Source organism: Lycorma delicatula, chromosome 4 (assembly GCF_047948215.1).
Source record: "Lycorma delicatula isolate Av1 chromosome 4, ASM4794821v1, whole genome shotgun sequence".
Lineage (NCBI taxonomy): Eukaryota > Metazoa > Arthropoda > Insecta > Hemiptera > Fulgoridae > Lycorma > Lycorma delicatula.
In genome coordinates, this window is record NC_134458.1 from 70868741 (window position 1) to 70895657 (window position 26917).

General features: G+C 30.7%; 2 protein-coding genes and 2 long non-coding RNA genes across 5 annotated transcripts in view; 1 reads left to right on the plus strand and 3 right to left on the minus strand.

The window, feature by feature from the left end:
- Smox (Smad on X protein) overlaps positions 1-8742 on the minus strand; it is a 42385-nt gene extending 33643 nt beyond the window's left edge. The window contains exon 1 of the mRNA XM_075363310.1: positions 8380-8742. Coding sequence (XP_075219425.1) covers positions 8380-8576 — 197 coding nt within the window. The 5' untranslated portion in view covers positions 8577-8742. The remainder of the gene's footprint in view (positions 1-8379) is intronic.
- On the minus strand, positions 296-7550 carry LOC142323537 (uncharacterized). Its single transcript, XR_012756118.1, has 3 exons — positions 7488-7550; positions 3555-3813; positions 296-368 (listed from the first exon to the last, which is right to left on the minus strand). It is a non-coding gene; the product is annotated as an uncharacterized LOC142323537 (long non-coding RNA).
- A 10106-nt stretch (positions 8743-18848) lies between the features above and the next one.
- On the plus strand, positions 18849-25382 carry LOC142323539 (uncharacterized). The gene is made up of 3 exons (XR_012756119.1): positions 18849-20582; positions 22386-22697; positions 25250-25382. It is a non-coding gene; the product is annotated as an uncharacterized LOC142323539 (long non-coding RNA).
- The window catches only part of Taf3 (TBP-associated factor 3), a 109942-nt gene continuing 107686 nt past the window's right edge, over positions 24662-26917 (minus strand). For both annotated transcript variants that reach the window (XM_075363313.1, XM_075363312.1), the window contains one exon: positions 24662-25980. The gene's annotated coding sequence lies outside the window, so the exon portion shown is untranslated. The remainder of the gene's footprint in view (positions 25981-26917) is intronic.

A 26917-nucleotide genomic window follows, 5' to 3' on the forward strand; every position in this document is an offset into this window, starting at 1 on the left:
TACTGATATCCAATTTTGTATAATCTTAAATATATGCTATGATAACCTCTGATTTTGTTCAGAAACTAAACAGCCACCTGAGAACCAGTCTATACTTCTTAAAGGAATACCTTTTGTCTCATCATCACAACTATGTAGTATGTGGAAGTAATCAACAGATTTATGAACAGTGTGGTCACAAACCCCCACAACTTTAAAGTATAGAAATCATACATTATGAATATTTTATGTAATGCTGTAAAGATTCATATGATCAGTTTCTGTAACATTACTTACTAGTTTTCATTATTTATGTCCAATGCTTTATCCAATCCTTTGGCCATACAAACTCTGTTTCATATCTTCTAAAAATCAGGAAATTAACCCTACTAAATAATAAAATACATAATTAAATAATACTATGTAATAATTTTAAATCTGAAAGAAAATAGTTCAGTGAAATGAATATGCATGAAAAAAAGGGGGAAAAAATTAACAAATAAACTAATACATAACAAGAAAGTTTACTGTTAATGGACAGGTGCTCTACATCTAACTAGAATACTCCCAGAACATAAAAGTCTGTGCACAGAAACAACTGACTCATAATGATTATCAATTGAATTCGTTATCAGTTAAAACTATACAGTTATAAATACAGTAATCCGACCTGCACATGGATGTGGCCTTTGTATGTTAGTGGAAAAGCAAATATATCCATATTAAGATTCTACAATAAATCTTGAAAAAAAAGTAAAATCTCAGTTATGCAATAAAAACCATTAACAGAAGCAGCTGATAATGATTTTTCACAGAGATCAAAAGAACTGTCCAATAGTGATAATTAAAATAGGTTGCAATGGCTTATCATAATTAACAAATGAATATATAAAAAAATTGAACATGTGTAGCATTTATAAATCACATACTAACAGTAGAAAAAAAATATATATAAAAATGTATTACTTGAAAAACCCTCAGATAAGAAATGGTAAATAGCATAAAATTCACATGAATAAAACAAAAAAGAAGATAAGCACAGTTTGAAACAATGGAATAACAAATAGAAATTGTAACTTATTCTTTTAAAAGAATGACCTTTAGGTTAAAGTAGGTAATACTGTAATATAGAGAACTGATGAACTTTTTTAAATACAAAAAACAATCCATTTAAAATTAGTTTTAACTAAAAAATGTGATCTTGCTAGTTGGCTCTGTAAACAAAAAAGACCATACTATATGTTTATAAAATGTGTATATTATAATGACAAGTGATTTTTTTTAAAAAACTGTAATGAGAAAGGTGATTCTCTAAAATAATTGTAGTTGGAAAGGCAGTATCTGCATGCAGTGCTAATGTGCAGATTACAGTAGGTGATGGTCACAGATTGTTTTAAAATAATTCAATCCCACTCATTCAATAACTCACTCACAGATGCATAAGAGCAGGCATCAAACAATATAGACACAAATCACAATTTAAATTAGAATTATAATTAATAAATGTAATCTAGCTATATTTATCTGTGAATTTTAAACAGAACAATACACCATTGTTGAAAGAAAAAATGTAGGCCTGCTATAAAAATAAAATTTAGGATTAATAACTACTGTTAACTGATACCATTATATCAATAAAAAAATCATGTTTATAGATATTTTAAGAATGTGTACATGACTGGTACAGTACTCATAATCTATTAGACAGAATTAAATTACAATTACACTATTACAACATTGTAAGAAGATATCAGAGTTAACTCAAAAGTTTATTTGAATTGCAGTTTTTATATCTAAATGGCAAACTAATTATAAAAAATAGGTCAAAATGTATAACTGTAGAATCAGCATTAATAATGTCAAATTACCATTGGTTGACATCATTAACAGGGCTCTTATTATAGTTAATATAAGAGTATGTATATATATATATATATATATATTACAAGACCACCAAAAATTTGCAATCCATGACAAAATACCGCACACTCACTTATAATTTTATGTTAAAAATATTTTTAAACTAATTAGATTTTTTTTTTTAATTTTTAAATTAAATTTAACTTATACTTTAAACCATACAAACATTTAAAAATATAAAAAACTGTTTAAGATTACAAAGATCAATTAATTAAAATTAACCAAATCAAAATTAAAATGTAAAAATCTAATTAAAACAAAGATAAAAATTACATTATTAAAAATTAAAACTTTTAAAATAAAAACAGAAACTTAAGCAAAGCAAAATAATTTGCTAACCATTTCACTTATTTTTACTTTACAAAGTAAAATCTTGACTTTGTTAATTTTAATTAATTGATCTTTGTAATTTTAAACAATTTTTTTTATTTTTAAATTTTATGTTTTTATCTCTTGTTGGGATTACAATTTTTAATTCATATAGGTTTTAAATTTTTGTATGGTTTTAAAGTATGATAAATTATATATACGAATATATATATATATATATACGTTATATCATATATAAAATCACATAATCCAGTTGAAACTAATTGAAAATAACAATTACAGAAACCACAACAAACAGTATTATTTTACATCTTATACAACAATTTTGCTAGAAATAGGAAAAAAGTTAGATGTTATTCAAGAGAAATGAAATATGTTGGAAAGATTTCGGTACAGTGCAGTACACTATTACATTTGCCTGCAAGAATCACTTGTTTAAATTCAACAGCTGCACATGAAGATCCAAAACAGATCATTTATGATACTACCAAACAAAACAATCTAAGGATATCAAATTAAACTGCAGTGACTGTACCAAATATTTACATCGGGTAGACTGGACCCAGATTCAACTACAGATACAAAAATATATACATGACATTATATGCATTACAGAAAACAATGAAATAATCTTTGGGAATCACCCAATAAACAAAGACAGGACCATTATAAACATATAAAGATGTAAATTACAACAAAAAAATATTAGCACATGAAGACATCAACTCAACATATTCAAATAATATGAGATTTACAAATTAAATTTGCAGAAACAATACATTAATAAACAGACACAACAGAGATGAAATAGTATAATTTTAATCTATGGCCTATTTCACACTATAGGTTCATTATTACTACTTCACCAATCATTATTACTACTATCTCATCATGACAAACTTGAGATGCTCAAATGGTATGAAATTTTCAAAATACGTAAACTAAATTTAATGACAGCAACAGATGAAATATGAGTATACTATTTAACCATGCACTAAAGGAGTTTTCTAATCTACTTAAAATGGACACTATACATGATACAACTGACAAAGCAAGTGCAATAATTTTAAAAAACCTGGAAATTTTCTCACACACCTAGGAAACTTATAATTTTATTTAAGTTGTTTTTTAACAAGTTTAATTCCAAACATAATGTACTTCACTAAATGATTTGATCATATAATTACAAAAAACTCGAGTAAAAGAATTGTTATTTAAAAACTTACAGAAAATTGTTTCCTAATTAAGAGAAGGGAGAGGCAAATATAATATACCCTTTCACAACACAATGAGGTACCTTAATTTGTTATTTTACACAAACTTACCAAGTCTTTCTGGTAGCTCTGTTCATCAGTTATTCTTAAGTCGAATAAAAATGAAGGTGTTACTTTTAAGGCTGAATATAATGAGATCGGTTTGCTCATACGGAACAGTATATTTAGCTCAATGAAGGAAAAACAACAGGAAATCGGAAAGCACTTCATTCTTCACTTTTTATAGTAGCTTGATATGACATTCTTTATTCTTGAGAACACTTAAGCCATTTTTGGATGTAACTTACACCTCAAGTCAAGCTGCTTCTAACTATTTGGTTATGAAAACAGACTAATCACAAACAAGTAGTAAACGAGTCATTTTGCACACCACACTCTTAAATGTAAAAACTAACACTGCAATTTTTAACATATAATTTTTCTTAACAAGTATGATTTAACATAAAATTCTTTTTGAAATATGTGAGCACTTAATTTTACATTTTTTTATACATTAACTAAATAACTGGCATGTTATGCTACAGACTAAAAGTTGGCCACACATCCTCACATGAGTTAATAAAAAACAAATAACATATATTTTACTTTTTTTAAAAATCCACCCTCACATTTTAAAATTTTAAATCTAACTCAATAATTTTTCTCATGAAATGAAAAGTTTTATCACAATACAACCATTTTAAATTTATCAATGGTCTCATTAAAAAAAATAAATAAATGGTATAAATATAGTTCTTTAGCGAAAGGATCTCACTATTTAGTGCAGCTTATACAGCACTACTAAATCCCTATTTAGGTTAAAAAGGGAGAATTCTTAGCAACAGATCACCAGAACACGCATTATCCATACCCTTGACCTCTTTCTGTTCGACATTTTTCAATGATTTTTTCAATAAGTCCAAATTATATTTCTATGAATTACTTAGCCACCCATAATTTTTCTTAATTTCTACACACTGCATTACATCCTTTATATAACATGAATTTCTGCTGCAGTATGATTTGGAAGAAAGATACGTTTAAGGGGAACTATAAGTAATCATTTTTATGAATGCTATTTACAACTTATTATATAGCAAATGTAAAAATAAGCAAAACTTTACAGTAGCACATCACGAAGATCCAACTCAGCATATTTTATCAAATTCTAAAGAAACAAGGAAGAGTTTACAGGGTCAGGGTTAAATTAAGTCAAGAAAAAGGTGAGAATTTACACGATACTTTTGGGTCTGACCTTCATCCAACATCTGTTTACAATTTACAGAAAATAATTTTGAACCTTTATAAACATTTTTATTGCTTAAAATATCTATCTACAAAAGCAAAACACTTCCTCATACAGCAATTTTGGAAAGAAAATTCAGAAAAAAAATTAATACTTTGCTGCTGACTCTTGGGAAGTTATACTGCAATGGATTCTAGAAAATCACACCACTTTGGGGCCGGAATAAACAGATCTATTAAACAGCTGGCCCTATTAAGTAATATTACCAAAAATGGAAATATACCCTTTATACTAATTATCAAATACATGTCTTATTATTCAGAATTTTATTTATAATAGAGTATTAAGCTTACATAAACGACATTATTATATTACAAAATTATTATACTGTTTTTTGTAAGTCTTACATCATTAATAAAAAACAAAGCTTGATGAAGTCAAAATAATTGCCTTTTATGGTCAGTAAAATATAAAAATATGTAATTTAATCTTTGTCTCTTAATTGGTTAAACTCCTTGAAAAAAATTTGTATATTTTGCTGTCTTCTCTCTTTCATTACCTGGCATTCTACAAACTTGACACAGACTTGCAATTCTGCTAGCAGGCTTCCTTCACTACCTTCTTTCATAATATAATTTCATCAGTGAATTTTGTTGCATCATATGTAGACACACATTTCACTTTGGGTTCACCTTCATCATCTTCAACTTTGTCTAGTTTATGAGCAATCTTTTTGATTATTTAGTCGTTGCTCCCACAAAACTAGAAAGAATTATATACTGCACAGACCCCCACATGTAAAATCTTTCTTCTAGCGGTTAAGGAGAGGTTACCATTTTCCCTATAGCATTTAAACAACGGTTAAACAACTTACATCACTAATAAGTATGTTATTTAATGAATAAAATAAAGAAACATACGAAATACTGGCCCGTAAAAGCAGCATTTTTGGTCATTAAACCGGCATAATTTTCAATGAGTTATACAAACATACTTCTGTTTATATAGAACTGCCCTGCTTAACGGCTGCCCCGAATAACTGGTGGTCCTATTAATCCAAATTTACTGTACTTATAGTCATATTGGGAAAAAATATTGTTTTCTTAAATATAGACATTTTTCACTTCCTCAAAATATTGATTAAAACTACTAAAAAAAGGAAAAATTATTTTTAAATCCAACAGCAATATGCCGATTGGAAAAAATTAATAATATGACAATTTTCTAGGGAAAGCAGATAATGTAAAATTCAAGGTTTCTAGTTAATTTCACACAACTCTATGATTGAACAAAAAAAGTATTGAGATGATTTAGCACACATTGCGTGTAGCACACACAACTAGTATTTGTATGTGTATATATATATATATATATATATATATATATATATATAACTCTTAACTGTTTTTTTTCTATTATATATATATATATATATATATATACAATATAGAAATAAAAAACCAGTTAAAAGTTATATATATAACTTTTTTTAAAAGAAAATTTGGGAAAAGTACTAAAAGGAAATGGATAGCATTACAGAGATTCAATCACACTAGCAAAAGAGAACATATCACCATATAATGTCATACTGTAACTTCTTCTTTAAGCAAATTACTGAGACAACACAGAATCACTTTATCTCAACAAATAAGCTAACAGAACTAATAAACGCTTACACTGGACACAATCCTGTCTTCTTTAGTAATTTGTACCGCTACACCACAAAATAGAAAATATAACAAATCTGAGAATTTGACTTCTTTTCAAATAATACACTTCTTCCTTAATAAAGCTGGTTTTTATTTATATAGTTGAAAAATATACTTCAAAGGTAAATGAAAACAATCTATTTAAATAAACTTAAAACCCATAATTTTTAAATTAAAAAAAAAATCTTTCAAGAAGAAAGATCATTAATATAGTTTTCACAGGTTTGTTCATAAAATTATTAGTAAATCAAGAAATCTGGATTGTTTGCTAACAAATGGATAAAAATTAAAATTTTAAACAAAATAGAATTACATAATTTTTGACAACTCATTCAAACAATTTCAACATGCTACATTAAATGAGTAAAAAACTTTGTTAAAAAACTGATTTTGTACATAAAATTAGATGCATTAATATGGCTCCGTTAAAAAGTATATTCTTTTTAATAGGTTCAAAAGCTGAAAGTTCAGTTTACAAAACAGGTGAGCCTGTCTTTAAACGTTACTGCTAGGTGCTGGCTGGTCTCTGATCATAAACCAAAATGAGTAACAATTCTACATTTGGATTTACAGTAAAGATACATTTGAAGGCCACTCATGGCTAACTGAAATTTGCAATGAACAAAAAATATGGTGAAATTTTAAAATGCGTTTGGATTTAGTAAATAGTAGTTGAATATTTTCTTGTATTTAAAATTCTAAATTACTAAACATGAACAGAGTTATAGTAAAACTATTTAATAACTCTGCTGTCACCTTAAAAATATAAATAATGCTCTCCTCATGTCTTCTACAATAGCAAGTTTGACAGTCAACTTAGTAACAGAAACAATTTTTTTACTTATGTTCAGAGCCAAATATAAATGAAAAATCAACTTAGGTTTACACAAACCTTATATATTTTGTATCATTGTGGAAATAGAATTTTATGTTCAAATACACACACCACAAATCAATAAGTTAAATTTAATGTTAAATTATTGCATCATAAACTATCAGTAATTAAAATTAACATGCATTGTAAAATGATTACAGTTAATAGAAAAATACCCAATAGCAGTGAATTCTTGATTATATTAAACAAAACTTTTACTGTTTAATAATAAACAACCTGGACAGAAAAACAGTTACGTAAATTACTTTATACATGAAAAGTAAAATAAGCATGATTAAATCCAATATTGATAAAATAGCAACTAACCATGTAGTTGGACATGAAAACAATAATAAAATAAATATGGCAATATCTGACAGGGATATCTCTAGAAACAAAAGGGACTAAAATTGATTCCTCAAAAAGGTTTTCACTGAAATATGAACTGACTAATTTGGAACTATAATTTCAGCACAACCTATAAAAGTCCACCATATAACAAACAGAATTTAAAAACACACAGATAATATAATAATAATACAGCTATATTCCACTAATCCTATGAAACAAGAAAAGTTCAGATTCAGTTGTCTTGAAACGTTTTTTACTCAGACGTTACCGATAATCATTTAAACAGATAGTCTTTGTAACAGAGAAGTAAATAAGAAATAACATTTAGTATATCGGAGTATAACTTTTTGAAACATTTTTCACTTGACAATCACTACTATTAGCTACTTAGCTCAATGCACCTTGTAAGTTAGGTTATGTGTTCACTAGTTACTACCAAAAAAACAAAAGATACATTTATTAAACCGATGTTGAAACGCTGAAATAATTCATTCCAAACCATTTTAACTTCTGGAAAATAGAGCTGAGTTTTTAAGAACTCAAGAATATTTAAACATCAAAGAAAATAAGACTGAATATGACAGAAATCTAAAGAATTCAGAATCATGGGAAAACACGAGGGGGTTAAAGAAATACACATTAAAAACCTAACGTGCTGGTATCAGCTAACCCGAATCGAATAAATAAGAATTTATTATAATTAGAAAATATCATCACCTCGGAATTGTTATGCACTTTGTGTTCGGATCTTGCGATGTTATGGCTTTTTCTAACTCGTCCAATCCGTCTGTTTTTTTAAGTTTTTTAACAAGACTTTTAACTGCTTTTTCACTCCACTTATCTTCACCTTCACCTTTTTTCCAGCCTAACAGACGTTTAACAATTGGATGGGTAAAAGGAAACATAGACGTCATAGCTACATTTAATGACACGGGTTTTAATCCTCTACCACAACAAAAAATCTACACTTTAGTTAATAAACACCAAATAAACTCAAATTATTTTTATCCATAACCACAGTACTCTATGACCATAACAGCGACATTGCCTAACTGCATTTCCAGACGTTCATCCGCAAATTTTGCGAGTCCAAACAAATTAGTTCCTATGAGGTCTCACTAAATCGACTAGAAAATAATTTGTCATAAAATAAAAATTTCTGTTAATTTTTGCCTTAAATATGGGCTAAATAAAAATAATTTTTTCATGTTTTTCTGAAAATAATGATTTAAAAAAATCATATTGCCAAAACATTTTACCGTTGGGGAATATATTTCTTTCGTTACAAATTCTTTAGTATTGTTTAACCTCATATATTTTATAATCTTCAGAAGCTATACATTTTCTAACAAATATTTATTAAATTTTCTTGTTAATTAGTTATAAGGACTAAATGGTGCTTTATCAGTGGAGTTGGTAGAAGAATATGCACTTAACTGAAGCAATTCTAACATAACAGATTACAGCGCTCTACGAGATATCTTAATGAACCCGTAGTAGAAAGTTGTGTGGAACTTTAATAACATTGAAAATGTTGCTAATCATCCAGAATATAAATCAGCCTTTAATATCTCCTAACATACTTTGAAAGATTTTATAAGAACTACATTATTACTAAGTAATGATAATGAGCATGCAATATTAAGAAATATATATTCCAAAGCCCTTTATTTATCTCCCTGACTTAAATTACTAATTGCACCCATTTGCCGCTAATAGTTTAATAGAACTCCGTTGTAAAGCTCCTCCTTTGTTTTCCTGTTTGGCCTCCGGGAATCACTGTCAGGTTTTACTTCAGAGGATGATATGTGTAAGTGAAGTGTAGTCTTGTACAGTCTCATTTACAGTCGACCATTTCTGAGTTATGTGGTTAACTGAAACCCAACAACCAAAGAACACCGATATCCACGAAGTAGTATTCAAATCCATATATACCTTTACCAGGATTTGAACGTTGAACTCGACTTCGAAATCAGTTGATCTGAAACTCGTTCACCATTAGACCAACCCAGTGGGTTCGTAAAGCGCCTTCTGTATACACTTTTCTTAGTAGTTCATTCAAACCATATATATATATAGCGTTTAGAGAATTTGAAGAGTATTAACTTGCATCAGAAATTAGAATTCTTACGCCCTACCGTCATTTCTGATTTGAAAACTTTAATGATTTCTTAATTTATCGAAATATCTTCTTGATCGCAGCATTTGTTTACAATCTAATAAAATGTGAATTGCACTTTTTCTATTTTCATGTAATTTGGGAAAGGTTAAACGTAAACTAATTTTTGTTTACGCTTTATTTCCAAAAATCAAAGCAGTTAATGTAAAAAGACGTCATGATAGATTAAAAATACATTAAAAAATTTTTTAAATACTAACGCTTTAGCGAAACAAAATTACATGTCATAAAAAAGTGTATTGCACTGTTAACATACACTTCTATTAAACAAAATATTATACAGTGGTACTGATTCTCTTTATTAATTTTTAATTATAATTTATTAACATGATTAATTTAAAGAAAAGTAATGAGAGAAAACACTGTAATCTTAAAAACCCTTAGAGCTTTCTTAAAACTGGTTGGACTTGACTCATTTATTTCACTAGGAGAACTAGTAAAAATCCTTTTTGACAGGCCAACAAAACTGTTAGAAGCCAAAGCTAGTCACTTTTTAAATTAAATCTGTTTCTAGTGAAACAGCTGTGAAGATTAATATCCATTTCAAAAGAATGTACTTGTGTGGTAATGACAAAACAATCAAATTTATGAAATAAGGTTTACACCGTGGCTTGTGATTTAAACTACAGTTTAATCAAACTCATTTTGTAAGATAAGCATCTTTCTTATTGAAGCATCATCTCTCCAAACCAAAATGCCACAGGTAAATGTGAATGAATAAGAGAAAAATATACCCATACCCCCTCAAAAGTTCTTTACATAGTTGTAAAGTGTTCTAGCATAAACATTTTGACAATATAATTGTACAATCTACAAGAATATCTCGTTTAAGGTTGGACTGAATATAAGTTTCAAGAAATTTTACTGGTGTAGTTTCTGTTTGAGATGAACACTTCCTTCACAAATTTAAACATAAGCTGTAAATTTTCCTATAACTTAATCATAAATTGTTAGATGCGTGTCAACCTTTGACTTCTTCAGATTTAAATTCAGGTTGTTATTTACATTACTTTGATCAGCATTCTTCAAACTTAGTGCTGGATCTATGCAAACAAATAAGTATTACTGTCATCACTCACTAAGGCAGTTGTTAAGTCTTTTATTTATAGAATGAAAAGCAAGGGTTCTAATACAGACCCTTGACAATCAATAAACTTTATTGGCAGACAATTTATAGCCAAAACTTGTTATCTATCATTAGGATATGATTTAAAAAAGTTAACAGTATTCAAATCAGATATGTTAGACAATTTTGTGGGTAGTATATTATGCAGTACCTCATCAAATGTGTTTGTCATCAAAAAGCCAATAACAAACTAAATACCTTATCTCAGTTTCCCTAAATTAAAAAATAAATTTAATGACAGCATCACATTTTTACAATCATATTTTATATTAAAATCATCAGGCCAAAAAGACAGTAGTCATTTGATTGTATTTTCATTTATATAAAAAATACACTGATCATAGATCACAAACCATTGATTTATTAACTACACTGTTAATAGTGTATGTATTATAATTAATTTTATAAATTTTGTATTACTCGAATATTCTTTTAAAAGTTCTGTATTTATTTCTTAAAATTGCTAAGCCTGAGCTTTATCAAATACGACTTGTCTAAAAATTGCAAATTAAGGGTTCTTAATTCATTAGCACACCATGCATTTCTCTTTTCCTTGTCATGTTTGAAAACTTAAGTAGAAAATATTTATTTGTAATATTAAAAAAATTTTAATTTTGCTGATGTAAAATTTTCACAATATTTTATAATTCTGCTGGAATTGATTTAAATCTTAAATTTAAATCAAACCATTTTAATGTTAAAATTTAAATCATAATTGATTTGAATGATAATTTCTGCCTTTCTTAGCATTGTCACTAACATTTGTAGTTGATATATTTCAGAGTACCTCCATTCTGTATAATCGGAGTACCATCAAATTTGATGATATAATTAAATTATATACATCAATCCATTAAATTTTGCTCATTAAATAACAGAAGTGAAAACTATTAAGTCGATTTGTTGTTCTGAAACCTCCTTTGTTAGCATGAAAAACTGTCTCTACAAGATAACAAACTATAGAACTCTAGAAGACAACAGAATTTTGACCAGATACAACAGCTGAAAATACAAAGAATTTTTCCTTTCTCTGCAGAGCATTGTCACAACGTTATTGATATACTTATCGTTTCCCAAATCAAACCTAGTAACATACTTATTAGTAGGCTGAAATCCAAAGATGCATAATATGTGAAACATTATCTTTACGACATTTACTATTTGCATTATTCACAAGGTCCACCTTAAAATCTGCTCCAATTACAATGCACATATTATTTATCTGAATACACATAATACCTCATACAAATTATTTTAAAAACAATCAAATCAAACTCTATACACCTACGCGTTTTAGAAATGATTAAATATACAATAAATCTGTCATTTTAAATTTTCAAATGTGTTCATTTATATCCCACCAAGCTTTCCCTAGATGTAAGACAACAAGCAGTCATTGCAATCTGTAAGACCTCAGAACTTCAAGTAAACCAGTTGAGAGGCCTACTAAACCATTCTTTAACAGAAGTCCAGTAGCACCCTGAAGCCCCATCGTGTTGAAGGAGAATGCAGTTAGGAAACTAACTCTGTCAAACTCTGGGATCAGCCATTGCAACAATATATGGTAGTAAAATACAGTCACATACTTCTCTAAAGGTAGACAAAAATTAGAATATATGAAATAGATAATTGAGGATGCGGAGGGATGTTCTTTGTGATTCTGGACAAAATAGTAAACAACCCTGATCTATCTTGAAGAGTGGATTGTCCTTTCTAACCATCTACCCTTTTTTGTCCTTGATTTATTCTTTACTATCAGTTCCATAGGTGAAAGTCTGACCTTGCTTGATTCTTCATGGAAAGGATGTCAGAATCTGAGAAGTTAGTGCCTCCTTGGTATCTGGCCAAGGAAACTGACTTGGATATTCAGTTTTGTCCAATGACTACTCTATAAGCATAGCAGCTGTATTGCCTCTCAGGTAAGGCTGGGTCTCCTATCCCTCCTCACCCCAAAAAAGCAAAAAAGAGGGGTGTTAGGCTAAGAAAGTGACAGAATATTATTGAATAGAGAAGTAATATAACACTCAAATGACTGATTACAAAAAAATTATCATCAATGTAATTAAAAAAACATTAGCAAATACAACAAAAGAAATTTATTTAAGAATATAGAAAATGATCAAATAAAGTATGACAAAAGTTGTAAATTCCCATTCATATAGCAATAAGGTAAATTTTTTTATTCACAACTTTTTCATACCATGGCTAAGTATAGGAAATTGGCCTTTATCCTTGGAAATGTATTAAAAGATTGAGTATTTATAAATGAATTACTAAATGAATTTCTCCTTCCCTAATAATTAAATTCCACAACCAACCATCCTCTGTACTTCCTTGCTTCTCAAACATACCCAATTAATACTTCCCAGTCTTTATTACTCAAATAATTAATAACGTCATTCACATCCAACATGTTTACACCAAACCACTTTCTTCTAATATCTCTTAAAAATGGGCAAGTTCCCAAAAAATGAGCTACAGATTCAAGTTTCCATAGATTACACTGTTACCATATATGTGCCTAATTTAATATCGGCGGGCGATAACGGCAGCAACGATGTGAGCGGGGCGCACAGTATACGGATGTGCTGATACAAGCATCACTCCCACCATAGCGTCGCTGCAGCCCCCACCATTCTCAGGCTCCAATAAAAGAGCGTGCACGAGAGTGAATTTGCAATTCATCGTCGACCACCACCTGGAGAAAGCCAAAAAGAAGAAGTTCCCTGGCCGGTTCAACTTGGGACCTCCTGGAGGATGCCAACATCCCCGCCGCAGCAGCAAGCTTGGCCGGCCTGCCGAGGGAGGTTAAACCAACCGCTTCCTTCATTACAGTAAGTTAAGCTAATTTTCTTGGCAATCTGTGATCTAGTAGTTCAAAAGCTTTCAATATATAGTTAATACAACAATAGTTAGTAATACAATATAATAGTTCTGAAGTACACCAGTGGTGTCAAAGTTATATCGAAACATTTATATTTATTAACTGATTCTATGCAATCATTAGCCCATTTAAACTGTTCATTTTTTCCTAATTTTCTTCTAAATACCATGATTGTGAAATTGTTTAAATTTATCCTTAACCCTGACATATCACAAAAACTGTTTCAAATTATCGATCATACTTTGCAGATTTTCCAAACTAGCTGCTAAAAGCACAATAACGTCTGCATACAGCAACACCCGGACGAATAATGGGTTTATCTCTATACCACCCACTAACTCTTTATAGAGGTCATTAATAAATGGAGCAAAAAGCAAAGGAGATGTCAAACTGCCTTGTTTGACTTTGTTACATTTTTGAATTTTGACGAGAAACATCTGTTACACCATACCTGGGACATTGTGCCTTTGTACAGATGCATTAACACACTAATGAACTTAAATTATAATCCCATATTATACAACTTATATAAAAACACATATACTATCAGATGTAGCTATAAAATTGACAAAAAAATAGTATGCTTTTTTACCTTTTTTTTAAGCTCAAATTTAAAATACTAAATTAAAGATATTGTCAATAGTCGAATAACTCTTTCGAAACCCCACTTGATTTACATTCAAAAATTTGTTAAAAGATACCCATTTTTCTAGTCTGTTTAATCAAATTCCTGTAAATAATTCCGCGATCCAATCAGTAAACAAAATACCCCTATAATTCCCTACCATCGAAACATCATATATTTTATTAAAAGGAAATATAATTGACTTCTTGAAGGATTCTGGCACCTTTTCATAATTATATATGTTATTAAAAAACCTAAAAATTAAATTAAGTTACTGTGAAGGTGCTAGTCTATAAAACTAGTACAGAATTCAATCCAGTCCCAGGACTTTATTAACCTTCGCTTTTTTTAAAACCTCTTTTAGTTCACCAAGACATATACACCATCCAACAAACAATCAGCATAGTAAGGGCTGCATAGAGTATTGTTTCACATTGTGCATTTACATTAAGTAAACTTTGAGAATAGCCCACCAATTTTTGTTTTTATTTTTGGGTAACATTTAAACTCATTTTAAAAAATTCAAGCACACTTCCAGAACTCTTTTGTATCCCTTACGTTCTTAAAATGGTTGACTACCTCATAAAAGTATTCTTTCTTTTTGTTTACATAATGCTTTATAACTGCCAAGTGCACACAAATATTCCTTTCTCACCATACCAGTTCCATTCTTTCTATACAGTTTTAGCAATTTAAACATGTTGGGGCTGCTATAAGCAGGTGTGATTTATCATCAAATCACACCTGCTTATAGCTTTTTTTTATTATAAGTATTACTAATATAAATAATAATTGATATAAAATGCAGTAGGATGCAGTGATAAATTAAATTATTAGTATTTTAAAGTTATTGATTATAAGTATTAGTATTGGTAATTAATTATAACTATTTTATATCAATTATTATTTATATTAGTAATAAATTAATTACTAATACTAATACTTATAATCAATAACTTTAAAATACTAAAAATTTATCACTGCACCCTACTGCATTATATATTAAGTTCTTAAGTAAAGCATTTGCATCATTTATCTCCAAAGAAAGATCAATTTTTATACATTTATTGCATAACTTTACTTGAAAATCTGTTTCCACACTGTAACTCCATTTCAATTTGGGCAAAATATGTTGTTCTCACTCTGACACGCAAACTTCACTTACGCTTACTACCAACTCTAACAGCATGTGATTAGAAAATATTTCTGTTCCAATTTTAAATTATTTTAGTAAATTTACACCTTCGAAAGAAAAACAACAATAAACAAAAACAGATTACCCTTTAGGTCTTATTTAAATAAATTCACTCTTTTCATCACTATTTACTTGCCCATTTATTATAAATAGATTATTATTATCAAATAAGTTTAACACAGATCTCCCCTTGGCATTAATAACTTTGTCTTTTGAGGATCTTAACTCAAAAAAATTACTGACGTTACTCTCCTGATATAATTTCTTGAGATATACTGCTCAGCTGCCATTCAGGCTGTGCAATCTCCCAATAAAATAACTTTTTGTTCAAACAGTATTTTCAAAAATTTCCCAGCTTGAGAAAATCACAATTCCACAATTTACCCCCCCCCCCCAAACGTAGAATAAATTTGCAAATACCAAAAAATATTCATTACTATCAATTAAAATTTTAATTATAATTCTACCCCCATATTATTTTGCTGAATATTGCCTTTTAAGACTGATTTATAACCTATTAACATTACCCCTTTGCCCAACCATAAACTGATTCTCTGTCAGTTCCCAACCCTATATATATTCTTGAAAAAGATTTGAATACATTTCCACATTATCACTTTCAACAAGACAAAAAATATCTTAAGATATTTTTTCAGTAAGAATACTTACCTTTGAGATTGACATTATAGCACACATTATTTAACTTATCTAACCCCGGCACATTTAGATCAGTCTGGCAGATGCCAAATCCTCACTTATCTATCTAACCCCGGCACATTTAGATCAGTCTGGCAGATGCCAAATTCTCACTTATTCCTGTTCCTGTCCTCTGTTTTCTGCTTACCAATAACATTATCCGATATAAGAAGTCAGGTTGCAATAGTTCTGATAGTTTACATATTCTGTCCTCATAGTCTGATGTCTGTAGATTGGCATCTTCCATTGTAAATATTTTTCTTTCCATCCTTAACTTTTCTTGTATAATAAAAATCTCCTTTGTTGGTAATGCCTTCTTTAGTTCTTTTTTAATTTTTAAAAGTTTAGTCCTCACTTTTCTCGTAGTGTCTGAGAAGTCCCTTTATATCACATATTCCATGCTCTTTAGTTCATACACATTTTTAAAGATGCAGTAGATATCGCAATTGTCTGGAATATGTGCAATCACTGGCCTGTCTATATGATTTCTCCCAAGGGGATGTGCATGATTTATCCAAATGTCACTTCTTATTCCCATCATTTTGGCACAAAATTTTTTAACAAGTTCTATGATATCTGAATTGTTTTCATGTTTAAGTCCCTTAATGATAATGTTATTCTTCTACTTCTATTTTCCAAATCGTGTAATTTATATTGTGTTTCTTGATTCTGTTTTTTCAGACCACTCACTTCATCTTTTAGTGCATGGTTATTCTCATGTAAAGTTTTAATTTTTTTTAATAATTAAACCAATATCTTCTCTGGTTGCTAATAAGGCTAACTTTCCATTAAACGGCCCTTCGATCTTTTTCATAGACACTTTGAAACACACCTTTTTCCCCTGTCTCTGGCATTTGAAGTGGTCACTTTTTTTTTGTTTTTGCACAACAATTTGGCCGATTTCTTTTTGCACTCCTTGTAGGTGAAAAATAATCCTTAATATTAGACATAAATATACATTCAACTGTTCAATATTCACATTTTAGATTGAAAAACAAAATTAATGTAAGTGTATATTAATATAAAATATATTACTATAATATTATAATGTTAGAATAAAATAAATATAAGTTATTACAAAAGAAAACACAGTAAAAACTACTTTCATCAAAAACTTGTCATGAAAAGCCGTTCAATAACTGTAATTTATTAAAGCATCAGATAACCACGTCCACTCAGTACGAATGCTAGATCTCGAATAAAAAAAAAAAAAAAAATATAAAATACATGTAATAATATATGTATATATATATATAATAGTACATATGTCCTACAATACTTTGTTTCCGTGTTACGATTAATGAAAAATTTTTCTCAGAATCATGTACTCCGGTGAAATGAGGTCGTACTGAAATTTTTAGGATGTTAATTGAGGGGCAGAATTAGTGATTTCAAATTTCACTCGAACTGGTGTTAACAACTTACACAATGAGCATACATGGGAAGAAGTAAATCCTCATGAAACAATGGAAGGCAGTTTTCAACACTGACTTAGTGTCAATGTATAGTGCGGCCTTCTTCACAATAAACTGTTTGGCACAGTTCATATTACCTGGCCGCTTAAATTCTCAGGTCTATTTGCACTTTCTTCAAGAAGAATTGCCGCACCTGCTTGAAGATTTTCCTCTAGCGCTGAGACGCAAAGTATACTTCCAGCATGATGGTGCTCTCCCCACTCCTCTTGTACAGTTTCCACCACTTAAATTATCATTTCCCTGAGAAATGGATCTGTCGTGGAGGTCCATTCCTGGCCATCAAGATCGCCTGATCTAACACCACTAGATTTTTGTGTCTGGGGATGGATGAAAAACATTGTATACAAAACAAAAATACATTCCCATGAAGAATTAATTGTTCGCATAATGGATGTGGATGAGCAATGTAAGGATACCCCTGAAGAACTAAAAAGATCAACAAAATCAGTACAGAAGCAAGCCAAGAAATGTGTTGAAAATAGCGAACTCATTTTTGAACATTTATTATAAACTGGTATGTATATTGTAGTTTAGTCTAGTGTACTGTTTCTAAATAAAATTCGAATTTTCCTAACTTTTCTTTGTTTTATTCAACTTACACCATTTTTTCAGAATTAAATTCTCTACAAGTTTTGTTTAAAGGTTTTATGTATTTAACAAAGTTATATATTATTTATTACATTTAACAAAGTTATTGCACATCAAACATAAAAAATAGGTTTTTTATCCATATTTATTGGTTTTCACCCCAGATTTCTCAAAAACTACTGCAGATACGGTTCTAGGACCTATTTTATTCGATTTTTCAGGTCAAAACCAAAATAAATCACAAATTCTGCCTCTCAATTAACGTCCTAAAAATTTCAGTACGATCTCATTACACTAGGGTAGCTGAAATCCAAGCAAAATCTTTCATTAGTCATAACACGCAAACGAAGTAGTTTAGAACATATGTTTATATGCATTTTTTTACATTATTTTCAGGAGTAGAATAAGTTATGAAAGACCCGGGAGAACGTCGTGATACACTCTGAATATATACTTAAATAAATACATACGTGTTGAACAATAATTATTAAAAAAAATCACACACAAATACATTGTAATCAGACTTTCGTGACTGTGTTGGCAGCGTCTCGGAATTCATGCGGACGCGGGTTCGAATCCCGATCAGGCATGGCATACACTACCATGTTATACGCTACCAATCTCCATCGGGCTAATGGTCATAGCTGTTGATGCCCGCTCTTTCTTAAAAAAATATTAATTGAACTAATCAAGGTCAATTACACTGGTTTATAAATGTAGTATTTGTTTACAATTCATATTTATGAATTTGAAATATATAAATTAATAATTTACAACATAAATTAATTATAGTATTATTTATTATTACTAAATTAAATTAATTATAGCCGATCTTCGTGATGAAGTGGCCGGTCATCTAGGCCATTCATCCGGAGGTCCCAGGTTTTCGAATCCCGCTAAGGCATGGTATTTTTCATACGCTACAAAATTCCATTTTCGTATCCCACAGACAAGCTTCAAGTGAAATAATAAAGCCAAAAAAATAAATATATTTTTCTGTTACTTAAAAATGACAATATTCATAAGCTATAAAAAAATGAAAGTTAACACAAATTTTCGTAATGCACCAAAAACCTTGTCATAAAAAACTGACTTTTATGTGATTTCTTTAAAAAAATCTTGTTATACGTTTATCTTACAAAAACTGTGTGCGTTGAAGTTTTACATTATATTTTTATGAAAGTAATTTCCTTTGGCAGCTACACACTTTTGCCCACGTTCATAAAATGACTGGAAATATATGTGGAACCTATCCTTAAAATTTCTTCACCTGCTTTGTGTCACTTTCCTTTAAGAACTGATTTCAACTGAGGAAATGAGTAAAAATCATCTGGTAACAAGTTAGGAAGTACGGCTGATGTTCCAGACGTTTCACTGTGTCGTGCAAGGTACGGATGACTACTCCCTGTTCATTCTAAGGAGATAAGGCATGAACACACTGCAGAAGACAGAGTGCTGTGGAACAGTATGCCTAAAAAATATTACATACTAAACTTACAATTTGTTATAATTTCTCACAAAATTTTATACTCACTTTAACCTTATTTATTTATTTAATTATAATTATAATTACTATACAATTTATTTAATTATATTTACTTTATACTTAATTTTATACAAAACTTATAAGATTTTAATTCCTCCCAAAATTTTTAATATAATAAAACCTAAAGGGGTAAGAGCTAGTGAGGAGGAATATGTCCTAGGAATTCTCCTGGATCTCCGAAGCGTTTAATAACCTGTGGTGGCCTTCTATCGTTTATCAATTACAAAAGAGGCAATGCAATGATAGTGAACTTCGAGTAATGCAAACTTACTTCAGGTATCTGTATGTACTGCTTCCCGAGGGCAGGCATGAGGTAATCTCACTGGACTGGTCTAGTGGTTAAGTGTTCATCGCAAATCAGCTGATTTTGAAGTTGAGAGTTCTAAGGTTGAAATCCTAGTAAAGGCAGTTACTTTTATACGGATTTGAATACTAGATCGTAAATACCGGTGTTATTTGGTGGTTGGGTTTCAATTAACCACACATCTCAGGAACGGTCGACCTGAGAATGTATAGAACTACACTTTATTTACATTCATACATATCATCCTCTGAAGTAATACCTTAGGTGGTTCCGGAGGCTGAACAGAAAACGAGCGGCATGAGGTAGGTGGACGCTGTCCAATGGTTGTCCTCAGGGCAGCGTGTTTGGTCCATTGTTGTGGGTGGTGGAGTTTGATTCCCTTCTTCAGCTGAGATTGCCTGGCGGGTGTCTCATTGTGGCTTATCTCGATGATGGGCTCCTGCTGGTTGAAGGAAGTTCGTGTAGGGAGGTTGAGCTCCGAGTCAGCCAGGCATACAGGATATTTGAGTTGTAGGGTCATCATATAAGGTGACGTTCAAACCGGAGAAGACCACGATGATGCTTTTTAAAGGCCTTTTGGCAGTGAGGCGTCAGGTCTTCGTATTAAATATGTTAAGTTCAAAAGTACCTTGGGATGTTTCTTGACGAGAAATTGTAGTTCAAGAAGCACCTTAATTACATCACGAAGAAGGCCTGTCGTCCCTTATTTGATATTTGAGAGTGGTCAATCCTGATTCGGATCTTAATTTTAAGACTACGAGTATCCTATATAAGGGCGTGTTCGAGGCAACTATGCTATATGCGGCGCCTGTTTGTGCGAATAGGCTAAAATTAAAACGCTATCGGAATTTATAATTACGGGCTCAACACCTTATATTATTAACAGTAACGGAAGGTTACCGTACTACTTCACGGGAGGCAATGTTGGTGATTGCAGGTGTGAAACCAATAGATTTAATTGCGTCAGAAAAGCAGCAGCGCTATATTGCTAAGAGTCAGGTGAATTGACTTCAGAAAAAATTCACGAGATGGAACGGCATGGCAATACTTTATGGCAGGCCAGATGCGATGAGGCAGAGGGCGGGCGTTATACGCATAATCTTTTCCCAGACGTTGTTGGTTTACGGGGCGCCCCTTGGGTTTACCATAACAAGTTTGGAAAGCAATTTCTTTCTGGCCATGGCGCCTTCCGAGACAGACTCAAGCGATTTGGCCTGGTGGAGGTCAGGTGTATGTCCAGATTGTGGCCAACTAGATGACGCATATCATGTAATTTATGAATGAGCAAAATACGAACTTATGCGCACGGAGACTGCTTGTCTACTCGACATTATATCTCCGTGAGAATTGGAAAAATCGGCAATCGTTGAAAACTTCATCGGTTACCTGGCAAGAGAACGGATTGCCGAGGGAATTTAGGGTTCCTCCTGGTTTTTATTTTGTTTTATAAAGTTTGATGTTTTTGTTTATTTAGTTCTATTTTTAAGTTTACTTTTATTTCTTGTTTTGTGTTATGTTATGGTTACATGTTGAACTAAACTTTTAACCTATCAGGTACGTAGTTCCGTTTAATTTCAGTTAATTTATGTCACTCAGTCTTGTTAAAGACTCGACATGGAAGTTTTGTTTTAGAGTTCATTTCCTAGTAGTATAATGATGGGAATATCACTTGTGACATTCACATCAGTGGCATCCTGACTGAGATGCCTTTTGCCAAGGATCCAGTAAAGCCCATTAGGGCTTGGTGTGACGAACGAAATGGAGAGTGTCTTCCCCTATGGGGTCAGGATGTACTGCACCCATGTCTTTACAAAGTATAGAAAAGATTCTCGATTTTAAGGGTCTCACTTTTCTATAATTTACTATGGTTAGAACAGTTGTTAGCACAATATTCAGACCAGGACTCATTTCTTTGGAAGCCAGAGCTTCTCTGTGGATCATGCAATGTGTCTAGACACCAGATTTTTGTTTCACTAGTGCTTGTATACTTTGGAATCTTCCAGATATTGAACAAGCACAATCGGTGCATATCCCGACACAATCTTTCCACTCTGTTTATAAATTTATTTAAGATAGCAAATAATGCAAGTGCTTTTGCTTTGCAGAAAAGTAGTTCTACTGTTGACATGCCATCAATTCGAACATAAGCATCTTTATTGCTGTTTGTTGCTTCATCAAGCTGAACTGAAAACAATTTGTCATGTAATTTCTCAAAAGCTGATGCTGTACACCTTCAGCTACATCACCAATTTGACGGGCAACAGTATCATTTGATAAGAGGTATGGACTGCAATTGTTTGGCAAAATTATCTCCAAACATAGTTTCTACAATCTCAATTGCCGCTGGCAAAATAAGCTCTTCACCAATGGTGTGAGACTTTTTACAACTGGCTATTTTATGTGAAACTTTGTGAGAGGTAAGTAAAACTTTTTCATTCACAAAGTATTTTAAAAAAATAATGTTTGCTTTTCTTATGATTTTAATTGTAATTCAAAGAATTTTCAGGCTTTGTTATTGTACTCACTATGAAGCGTTACCAAATGCTGTATAAGTTTATTAGGTTTCATGCTGTCTGCTGCCAAAAGTTTTGAGCAAATGACACACAGGAGCCCCTTTTCTTCTTCATTTACTTCAGTACTGGTAAACCCAATAATTAAGTATTATTGAGAATATTTCCTTGATTTTAATTTTAGAACCACACTTGTCTGTGCATTTGTTGATGCTTCACTATCGTCTAATGCTCGCTTATGCCTAACTAAAAATTTAACCATGATTCTGTATAAATCTACTGCCGTGAGTATTTAGTACTGTGAATTGCAAATTCACAACTGTTAACATGTAAATTGCAACATACACATTCAAGATAGTTCGATAGAAATAGAAGGATCGACTCGACTGAGACTGAGCAAGGTGACTATTTATACACGTTTGTGCAATGTTCAATATGGTGGACGTAAGACAGAGAGCAATAAAGAGGCATAGATTCTGTTTTTTTTCAATGCAGCGGTTCAGTGTTGCTAAATATCAATAAATTAACTTATTCTTGGTAAATTGTAAGGTTTATGATTAAGGTCATAGTGTAGCTTTAGCATCAAAATGCATTATTATTGTATGAGAGGGTGATGTGATGAAAATTGGGTTGCAAATATTGAAAGGTTGAGAAACGTTACCGTACAGTTTTTTAAATTTGTCAAGCCAGAAGATCCATTGTCGTTAGATTTAAATAGGCATGCACATAGGCCTATTTATACAATAAGTACTGTTTGTATTTTTACATGCATGTTTTACAGCACATATTTCATTCATATTTTTAACCTGTCACAATTTTCTGAAAATGAGAATTTTTTCATCTTACATGTATGCATCACAATATTTTTAGCATTGGATTATTGAGACTTCACTATATACATATTATATAGTAGTGGATATTTGCCGTTGAAGCACAAACATAATGAATTGAATTAATGAAATATGAGTCTCTATCACTGTGAGCTGAGTTTGAACTGAATAACTTGAATCAATAATATTATAGAAATAAAAGAATTAAATTTACATTAAATAAATTAAAAAATTTCTGTTTAACAATTACAAGAATTAATGTTTAAACATTTTCAGGATACATTTGTGTTATCCCAGGGAAGGTTTTAAGTCACAGACCAAGGCCTTAGAGCCCTTGAAACTTAAGATATTAAAAGTATTCATTATTTCTTCAACCCCAGGGAGGGTGAAGTTGTGAATTAAAGATATTCATTAAGAAGAAAAGATAAATCCTTTTATTTCATTATTACATTTCTGCCTGGAAAAGAAATAAATTTTTTTTTCCTTGTCAGACATTGTACTTAAGTTACTATAATTGTGTCTTTTTCAGGTTTCTATAAAGCCTAAAGATACTTTAATTGTTATTTATCAGTGTTATTCTCACAACCATGAGGATAACAAACAGTGCAGGGGTCCAGGGGGCCGAGCCCTCTAGGTAGATGGAATGGTGACCAAACTGAGCTCTGGGGTGTCTAGGGCATCAGACCCCTGGAACAAGGGAATAGCAAACGAAGCAAACTTTGTGGCCCTGTGCCCCATGAGGCCCTGAGTTGGCTCCAGGATCCAGGTTCTGGCTAGATGGTTCGACTAGTATTTTTTTAAAATGAATTAAGGAAAAATATCTTTTATGATAAAACTTAATATGGAAATAAGTAAAAAGTATAATAAAACAATGACTCCATTCAAAAAACAAACACAATGATAGCCACTATTACATCAATAAACAATTACAGGTTTTGCATTATCACGTACTGTCAAAATCAAATATAATTTTAATAATTGTGTTTTCATGACCATAAACTACTACAAATATTTTGAAAAAATAACAAAGCAATATTATTCGTTAGAAAATATATTTAATACAAATTTTACTAAATACACAAACTTATAAATTTAAAACATAAACATAATATAACAACAAATTATTTTTATTCTTGTCTTTTACAAAGTAAATATTTCTGATAAAACTTTGACTAAGTAATTGTAACTTTACGGTCTAGAAGTAGTTTATTTATTCACCTGTTTCTTAAATAAATAATCATTGAAAAAAAAAAAAATTATTAACGATAGCAAAAGAACAACTTTCAATTAACGATACATAAAACACTTACTTTACATTCAAATACAGTAGACTTCTTATAACTCAACTACCCAAGAGATTTTAAAAACAAAAATTACGAGAATGTAAATTTTTAACGGCGAAAGTAATACATGATATTTTCTCTTAAAATAGCTACTTGAACAATCAATCTTTTATCATTGATGAATCAATTATAAAAAAATGTAAACTTACCACTACTGGTAATAGGAAACTACAAACTGAATGCACTATTTTTTAGTTGAGTTTTTTAAATATCTAATAACATACAGTAATTATAAAAACTATATACACAGTGTGCCAAATAAGTAATGAGATTCAATTTTTTCCAGGAACACTTTAAAGAAGTGCACCAAATGTGGTAACCATTTCACCTACTAGATTGTGCTGAATGCGCAGATGCTTCAATCGTGATGATGACTCAACAAGTGCATGCACAGCAGCCATGAACATAACGTTGTGCAAATAGTGGCAGTCAAATGTAGCATCATGGATCAAAGAGCTGTGATAAAATTTTACTGTAAATTAGAAAAAAACGGCATTGGAAGTTTACAAAGGTGTTTTAAGTTCGACCCAGAGACAAAACGTTAAGAGTATGGAATAGCATGGAACATCGTCATTGAGGCAGAAGAAACTCAGGTTGCAGAAATCACACAATTTTTCCATGAGGGCCCAACAGTGAACAGTACTACTTAGGAGTCATGCAATGTCTCCTTGCTCGCATGCGTTGTGTCAGGATGCATATGTTCTAAAGCAAGAGTTGGGTACTTCTGTATGACAATGCACCAGCTCACTGCGCACTATCTGCAAAAAACGTTTTTTGCAGGCAAGTTTTACCCGTCAAAATTTTTAGCATCAAAACAGATATGTATCCTCAAACACCCACCCTATTTGCCTGATTTATCACCTGCAGACTTTTTTCTATTTCCGAAAATTAATGTACTTTAAAAGGAGAATGTTTCAGTGACATTGAGGACATCTAACATGCTGTGACTGACAGATTGAAGGAGGTACACAATCAAGATTTCCAGCATTCTTTCAACAACTTGTATGATCCATGTAACTGCAAAATTAAAATAAAGTTATTAGTTTTGATATAATGCTAGTTGTCGCATTACTTACCTGGCACACCTTTGTATTAAAAAGATCATTTTTACACAAAACTACTTAAAAAGTATGCATTGTCAGCCTCAGTTATAGTTTATAAGTTATAATAGGTAATATATATAGCTGGTACCTCCTAGGTGAATAACCTTGCATGTGCTAGACAATTATCTATAAACAATTCAATTTCTCTGTTTTCAGAATTAAAATAATGATTGATTAAACAGCCCTTTCTCAAAGAAATTTTTAGTCACTCTATATAAACATTTTTATAAGCAGTTAATGTGTGTCGGAGGGACAACAAATTATTTCGTATTACCTTCTTTATTGACTACTTTGTTCATTAACTCTATTAATAAGTTATGTAAGCTGAAGATGATGTTTTTTATTTTACTTTATCAATTTTTAAATCAGATGATTGATCACAATTTAGACTACAGAAACAACAGTGATAAATTAACATAGCGATTAAACATAACCAAAAGACCATACAAAAATTAAACAAGAAAAATGGGTGGGTGAGGCTGTTAGTCACATACTTATTTGAAGATAAGTAGTAGAATACAAACTAACATATTAAGTGTTGTGTATATCAATTATAATTTACAATGCATTCAAACAGAAAGGAGGCAAATTAAAGATTTTTTTAGTTCTAAGAGTAAGATTGTTAGTGAACAGTGTGGTTAATTGAAAATTAACAACAAACAAAATTTATGATCAAAATTACAAGTTATTTGCTGTAAATTTTAAAGGAATCTAAATCAAAACATTTGAGAAAAGGTAATTCAAGTTAGAGGAACAGCATTGCAAGCGCAGCTGTATATATTTTTCATAAAAAAGCCCAAAAGCAGTTCCTTCTTCAGATTATTTCTTGGATGCTTTTATTTAAACACTGC